General features: G+C 31.2%; 2 protein-coding genes across 5 annotated transcripts in view; one reads left to right on the top strand and one right to left on the bottom strand.

Annotated features, from left to right (window-relative positions):
- Positions 1–8,367, bottom strand: part of LOC100165806 (cytochrome P450 302a1, mitochondrial) — a 29,742-nt gene that overhangs the window by 16,813 nt on the left and 4,562 nt on the right. For 2 of the 3 annotated variants that reach the window (XM_029486690.1, XM_029486688.1), the window contains exons 2-3: positions 7,315–8,357; positions 4,794–5,161 (exon numbers count right to left, since the gene is read on the bottom strand). In XM_029486690.1, the coding sequence (XP_029342550.1) occupies positions 4,794–5,161; positions 7,315–7,422 (476 nt within the window). In that variant the 5' untranslated portion in view covers positions 7,423–8,357. The remainder of the gene's footprint in view (positions 1–4,793; positions 5,162–7,314; positions 8,358–8,367) is intronic. The other variant, XM_029486689.1, reaches the window with a different exon arrangement.
- Positions 7–3,492, top strand: LOC100571473 (cytochrome P450 302a1, mitochondrial-like). 2 transcript variants are annotated; one of them, XM_016809351.2, is made up of 3 exons: positions 7–775; positions 860–950; positions 3,094–3,492. In XM_016809351.2, the coding sequence occupies exons 2-3, from the start codon at positions 927–929 to the stop codon at positions 3,463–3,465; spliced, it is 396 nt and encodes a 131-aa protein (XP_016664840.1). In that variant the 5' UTR covers positions 7–775; positions 860–926; the 3' UTR covers positions 3,466–3,492. The 2 variants fall into 2 exon arrangements, with proteins under 2 accessions (XP_016664840.1, XP_016664837.1); XM_016809348.2 differs by having other exon boundaries at positions 7–950.

The following is an 8,367-nucleotide window of genomic DNA, read 5'->3' as shown; positions in this document are numbered from 1 at the left end:
GGATCATAAATCTAAGTTTTGTGGATGTCGAGACCTCGCAATCTCATCGACAAAACGAGACAAACGAACGCGATCAAATCGCAATATTTTGAACAAATACAAATATACAATATGGTATTTTGAAAAATGTACTTAAAATAAATTTCTTTTGTCACGTTGATGACCAATCGTCCAAACAACAAACATACGTACCTTGGTGAGTGACGACTGATAAGAAAGCGGTGAAGAGAACGGACAGCCGCCAATCTGCATGTGTAGCATATATGCATGGTGATGCGCATGTAACCGGCCAAGTAGAGCATGCACAAACAATTTACAATTTAAAAATTCTCAAAGCTTGTTTGAGTATGAAAAACCACATTAGGTTCTAGATAATATTCTTACTTCTAAATGTTATGACATGACAGGTCAATTCGCTCCAGTATTAATCATAACAGAGTTAAATGGATTTCCAGAACGTATAATTAACCATTTTATGCGTTTGTAAGACGGAGACAACGCATGCGGGTGTACCGCAAGGTTTTTAGATCATAGTCTAAAAACCTTGGTTGTTCCGTCCTATTAACAATTATTTTTAGTAATAACTAATAAACAAGTAATAACTACTAATAAGTAATAACTTATAACAATAATAATTATAGTTTTTAAATAAAATAATTATTTTATCGTGCGCATCACGACAGCACTGTACAGACGCATGTGCCCATCGTATAATAATTGTATTCATATTATAATGTATTCTGTTTTCGGCGGCAGTCTGTAGTCAGTTCCCGAGGTGAGTGGATCGATGTACTCTGTCTGTTAATATTATTTTTTACATTGTTCTTTTAAAAATATGTTTTATGTATTATCCGTTTAGACAGAACAACAGCAATACAGAATTCACTGTATTGGGTACGCCGCGTCTGAAACATTACAATAAAACTATGCCACGAGTCAATCCTTGCAGCGTGAGTATAACGAATAAAGATTGTTGACTTTATACTATATTTAGAAGAAAAAAATCTTTTGGCAAGTCTTTCGTTGATTATCTTGGTCCAAACTATTTTAATCAAGCGTTTATAAGACAAATAATACCTGTGGGGTATTGAATGGGAAGAAATTGTTTATATAGGTTAGGTGGCTTTTCTCAGATTTGTTCAATTCACAATAAAACTCCACATTTAATGTTGTCATTCATTATTTATACGTCTGTAAAATAACCAATAATATTTTTTCGTTTATTTTGATTATGTCTGTACTAGGCTAAGCATTTTTGTTTTTTTAAATATTATCTATATTTATATAAGCATCATATTATATACAAGTCTAGAACGTTCAACGGGAGTAGTATATTTATGTTTATATGCATAAATATATATGTAATATAGACTGCAGTAAAAAATTATACATAATATATATTGTATATATTATATTATAGGTACTATAATAATTTATACTATTGTACCTTATAGTATAGTATAGTATAGCATGGTAGGAATGGTAGTAATAAATATTAAATACATTTTAAACAAAATAATTTATCTATTGATATAGATAAATAGTATCAATGTACCAATTTCCATCTCATAGTTTTTAAAATCCCACCCAATTAATATTTGAAACGTATTAACGACTTTTAATTAGACAGACTTGTATGAGGTATTTTATTTAACAGGTTATGTCCGGGGTGCCATTAAACTGGCTGTGTGGTATATTTTAGGATATTTTATCACATAGACTCATCGCTCATCGTTTAAACTAAAATTAAGAGGACGAGATACCCGCATGTGTTGTCTCCGTCTTACAAGTTATTAACACGGCAAATTCTACGCTCAGCAGAACACCTGCAGTTCCGTTAATTTAAAAATTAGAGTGAATTGACCTCTTGTAAAATCTAAAGATAATGTTATCATCTAGGCAACCTCTTGGGCTTTTCATTATATTTTAATTTTAAAGCGAGTTATGAGTATTTTAAGATGTACATATTATACATATTTACAATTTTCAATTTTAAAATACTTTAAAATTAAATTATAATAAAAAGCCCATGATGTTGCCTAGATAATAATCTTACCTTTGGATTTTATAAGAGGTCAATTCACTCTAATTTTTAAACTATCGGAGCTACAGTGCTACACGTGTTCTGCTGAGCTTAAAATTTGTTATGTTACGCACTTGTAAGGCGCGGAGACAACACGTGCGGGTATCACGTCTTCTCGTAATGATGTACATAATATTCAATTCAAAATTTGAACACACCTAATGTACCCACTATTATAATTTATTTTTCTTCACGTAATGTGCTTCGTGATTTATCGATTCCATTGTTGTTGTATTTTTTCTACGATTCTTATAAAACACATTCGGGGAGAATAAATCAATTTAAATTACTCGACGCCCGTGTTCGTAGTTACAATGATATTATAACCAATTTACTGCACAGCGTGACATAATAATATAACAAAGCGCATAAATGCGTTTATATGATTGAGTACGATACACATTTTCGCTGACATCGGTAATCGACATTCAGCGTTGTTGTCGTATGCAGAATAAAAGATTCGTGGTGGCCACTAGTTCGTTCTCGGAAACCACTGAACAGAATACATGTTTTTTGCTATTTGTCGTCGGAATGAACGAGGAGAGAATTAAAATATCATAAATTTGAATTTAGTTCAAATTTTTAAAACGTATTCCGTGTTGACACGTTTATATTTTCATACGTACACTTTGCGTCAAAACGTACAGATTTGAATACACAATAGTCGCATTATTATTACAATGTTTATAGAATAACAATAGGTACCATATAATATGTTGATACAAAAATATTTGTACATGTAAACAAAACATTGATAAATCATTTGATTAGACAAATTTATTGGATCAAGTTCAACAAATACAATAAATACATACAACACATTTTTATTACATTGTATAGATATAACCTATACCTATTATACGCGTTTAACTATAGGATCAAACAATTTTTTTTTAAATAAGATTAAAATTAATTGTATACGTAGATGGCTAGATATGCAGTATACATTTATAGGTACCTATCAATAAAAAAATTATAAATATAATATACCAACAGAAAATATTTTTTAGAAATCGACTTTATTTCAAATACTTCGTTTTTCGTCAACGGAAACGACGGCTGTCAAAGAATTTAACGAAATCCCAGGACCAACATCTCTGCCTCTGGTCGGCACCCTTTACCAATATTTACCTGTATTTGGTAAGTACAAATTTGACCGATTGCATCACAATGGGTTGGCGAAACTCCGTCAGTACGGACCAGTTGTCCGGGAAGATATTGTGCCCGGCGTGTCCATAGTGTGGATATTCAAACCGGAAGACATCGAGACGCTTTACCGGAAAGAAGGCAGGTACCCGGAAAGACGTAGTCATTTGGCATTACAAAAGTACAGATTGAGCAAACCAGATGTGTACAACACTGGAGGACTTTTGCCCACGTGAGTCTATGATTAATTTGGTTGATTAATATACCTGCAATTTAAGTTTTAAATATTTGTTAAAATACTTATTAGTTATTATTAGTTATTAATAGCGAAGTTTATTATTTTCATTTACTTATAGGTATAAGATTAAAAAAAAGCAGGTAAGTGGGTGTCGCTCTTCTGTACAAGTGTACAGTATAGGTTACAATAGTTGGTCACTGTATAGATGATGTTAAATCTTAATTCAATCGTATAATATCACTATTTCATATACGAAAAAAGATTCTGATTGAAGACGGTTTGGCAGCCTAGAATATTGTTTTATATTATATATTTATATTGTTATTATTAATACGATGACCAAAGTTGAATTAATATTATTTTAAATTTCTTACTCAAAATAATTTTTACTTTTGACCTCCCCCCCCCCCCAAAGTACCATCTAGATTCACTTTCTTATCAGAAAGATTGCTGTTTAAGAAAATCTATGCATTTTTACTGTCCTAAAATGTGATTATAGAGTATAGACACAAAAAATTTGAAAAATTTCAGATAGTTCAATATGCTATCGATTTAAAAATTAAAATGTATTTTCACAAATTCACAAGCAAATATTATGTTGCTCCTTATACTTCATCAACAGACAACAAATTACGAGACATTAATAAATAAATAAAAAATAAAAATCACACATCGTTGTAAACTCAATACATTCATCGCTCCTCTCAGAATAAGGAGCAACATAATATTTGCTTGTGAATTTGTGAAAAATACATTTTAATTTTTAAATCGATAGCATATTGAACTATCTGAAATTTTTCAAATTTTTTGTGTCTATACTCTATAATCACATTTTAGGACAGTAAAAATGCATAGATTTTCTTAAAGAGCAATCTTTCTGATAAGAAAGTGAATCTAGATGGTACTTTGGGGAGGGGGGGGGTGTCAAAAGTAAAAATTATTTTGAGTAAGAAATTTAAAATAATATTAATTCAACTTTGGTCATCGTATTAATAATAACAATATAAATATATAATATAAAACAATATTCTAGGCTGCCAAACCGTCTTCAATCAGAATCTTTTTTCGTATATGAAATAGTGATATTATACGATTGAATTAAGATTTAACATCATCTATACAGTGACTAACTATTGTAACCTATACTGTACACTTGTACAGAAGAGCGACACCCACTTACCTGCTTTTTTTTAATCTTATACCTATAAGTAAATGAAAATAATAAACTTCGCTATTAATAACTAATAATAACTAATAAGTATTTTAACAAATATTTAAAACTTAAATTGCAGGTATATTAATCAACCAAATTAATCATAGACTCACGTAGGCAAAAGTCCTCCAGTGTTGTACACATCTGGTTTGCTCAATCTGTACTTTTGTAATGCCAAATGACTACGTCTTTCCGGGTACCTGCCTTCTTTCCGGTAAAGCGTCTCGATGTCTTCCGGTTTGAATATCCACACTATGGACACGCCGGGCACAATATCTTCCCGGACAACTGGTCCGTACTGACGGAGTTTCGCCAACCCATTGTGATGCAATCGGTCAAATTTGTACTTACCGAATACAGGTAAATATTGGTAAAGGGTGCCGACCAGAGGCAGAGATGTTGGTCCTGGGATTTCGTTAAATTCTTTGACAGCCGTCGTTTCCGTTGACGAAAAACGAAGTATTTGAAATAAAGTCGATTTCTAAAAAAGATTTTCCGTTGGCATATTATATTTATAATTTTTTTATTGATAGATACCTATAAATGTATACTGCATATCTAGCCATCTACGTATACAATTAATTTTAATCTTGTTTAAAAAAATTTTGTTTGATCCTAGTTAAACGCGTATAATAGGTAGGTATAGGTTATATCTATACAATGTAATAAAAATGTGTTGTATGTATTTATTGTATTTGTTGAACTTGATCCAATAAATTTGTCTAATCAAATGATTTATCAATGTTTTGTTTACATGTAGAAATATTTTTGTATTAACATATTATATGGTACCTATTGTTATTCTATAAACATTGTAATAATAATGCGAATATTGTGTATTCAAATCTGTACGTTTTGACGCAAAGTGTACGTATGAAAATATAAACGTGTCGACACGGAATACGTTTTAAAAATTTGAACTAAATTCAAATTTATGATATTTTAATTCTCTCCTCGTTCATTCCGACGACAAATAGCAAAAAACATGTATTCTGTTCAGTGGTTTCCGAGAACGAACTAGTGCCCACCACGAATCTTTTATTCTGCATACGACAACAACGCTGAATGTCGATTACCGATGTCAGCGAAAATGTGTATCGTACTCAATCATATAAACGCATTTATGCGCTTTGTTATATTATTATGTCACGCTGTGCAGTAAATTGGTTATAATAATATCATTGTAACTACGAACACGGGAGTCGAGTAATTCAAATTGATTTATTCTCCCCGAATGTGTTTTATAAGAATCGTAGAAAAAAATACAACAACAATGGAATCGATAAATCACGAAGCACATTACGTGAAGAAAAATAAATTATAATAGTGGGTACATTAGGTGTGTTCAAATTTTGAATTGAATATTATGTACATCATTACGAGAAGACGTGATACCCGCACGTGTTGTCTCCGCGCCTTACAAGTGCGTAACATAACAAATTTTAAGCTCAGCAGAACACGTGTAGCACTGTAGCTCCGATAGTTTAAAAATTAGAGTGAATTGACCTCTTATAAAATCCAAAGGTAAGATTATTATCTAGGCAACATCATGGGCTTTTTATTATAATTTAATTTTAAAGTATTTTAAAATTGAAAATTGTAAATATGTATAATATGTACATCTTAAAATACTCATAACTCGCTTTAAAATTAAAATATATTGAAAAGCCCAAGAGGTTGCCTAGATGATAACATTATCTTTAGATTTTATAAGAGGTCAATGCACTCTAATTTTTAAATTAACGGAACTGCAGGTGTACTGCTGAGCGTAGAATTTGCCGTGTTAATAACTTGTAGGACGGAGACAACACATGCGGGTATCTCATCCTCTTAATTTTAGTTTAAACGATGAGCCTATGTGATAAAATATACTAAAATATATCACACAGCCAGTTTAATGGCACCCCGGACATAACCTGTTAAATAACATAACTCATACAAGTCTGTCTAATTAAAAGTCGTTAATACATTTCAAATATTAATTGGGTGGGATTTTAAAAACTATGAGATGGAAATTGGTACATTGATATTATTTTATCTATATCAATAGATAAATTATTTTGTTTAAAATGTATTTAATATTTATTATTACCATTCCTACCATGCTATACTATACTATACTATACTATACTATAAGGTACAATAGTATAAATTATTATAGTACCTATAATATAATATATACAATATATATTATGTATAACTTTTTACTGCAGTCTGTATTACATATATATTTATGCATATAAACATAAATATACTACTCCCGTTGAACGTTCTAGACTTGTATATAATATGATGCTTATATAAATATAGATAATATTTAAAAAAACAAAAATGCTTAGCCTAGTACAGACATAATCAAAATAAACGAAAAAATATTATTGGTTATTTTACAGACGTATAAATAATGAATGACAACATTAAATGTGGAGTTTTATTGTGAGTTGAACAAATCTGAGAAAAGCCACCTAACCTATATAAACAATTTCTTCCCATTCAATACCCCACAGGTATTATTCGTCTTATAAACGCTTGATTAAAATAGTTTGGACCAAGATAATCAACGAAAGACTTGCCAAAAGATTTTTTTCTTCTAAATATAGTATAAAGTCAACAATCTTTATTCGTTATACTCACGCTGCAAGGATTGACTCGTGGCATAGTTTTATTGTAATGTTTCAGACGCGGCGTACCCAATACAGTGAATTCTGTATTGCGGTTGTTCTGTCTAAACGGATAATACATAAAACATATTTTTAAAAGAACAATGTAAAAAATAATATTAACAGACAGAGTACATCGATCCACTCACCTCGGGAACTGACTACAGACTGCCGCCGAAAACAGAATACATTATAATATGAATACAATTATTATACGATGGGCACATGCGTCTGTACAGTGCTGTCGTGATGCGCACGATAAAATAATTATTTTATTTAAAAACTATAATTATTATTGTTATAAGTTATTACTTATTAGTAGTTATTACTTGTTTATTAGTTATTACTAAAAATAATTGTTAATAGGACGGAACAACCAAGGTTTTTAGACTATGGTCTAAAAACCCTGCGGTACACCCGCATGCGTTGTCTCCGTCTTACAAACGCATAAAATGGTTAATTATACGTTCTGGAAATCCATTTAACTCTGTTATGATTAATACTGGAGCGAATTGACCTGTCATAACATTTAGAAGTAAGAATATTATCTAGAACCTAATGTGGTTTTTCATACTCAAACAAGCTTTGAGAATTTTTAAATTGTAAATTGTTTGTGCATGCTCTACTTGGCCGGTTACATGCGCATCACCATGCATATATGCTACACATGCAGATTGGCGGCTGTCCGTGCTCTTCACCGCTTTCTTATCAGTCGTCACTCACCAAGGTACGTATGTTTGTTGTTTGGTCGATTGGTCATCAACGTGACAAAAGAAATTTATTTTAAGTACATATTTCAAAATACCATATTGTATATTTGTATTTGTTCAAAATATTGCGATTTGATCGCGTTCGTTTGTCTCGTTTTGTCGATGAGATTGCGAGGTCTCGACATCCACAAAACTTAGATTTATGATCCTGCACAGGCCATTCGGTTTGAGATTCTGGTCATTGGAGAAATTTAGATACATTTCTAGTGTCTGCCCTACTACGTCCACGGACATGGTTTGTAGTCGTCTGAAAAATT

This window comes from Acyrthosiphon pisum, chromosome A1 (genome assembly GCF_005508785.2).
Source record: "Acyrthosiphon pisum isolate AL4f chromosome A1, pea_aphid_22Mar2018_4r6ur, whole genome shotgun sequence".
Lineage (NCBI taxonomy): Eukaryota > Metazoa > Arthropoda > Insecta > Hemiptera > Aphididae > Acyrthosiphon > Acyrthosiphon pisum.
Note: the sequence above shows the minus strand (reverse complement) of the source record. Positions and strands in the feature narration are given on the sequence as shown.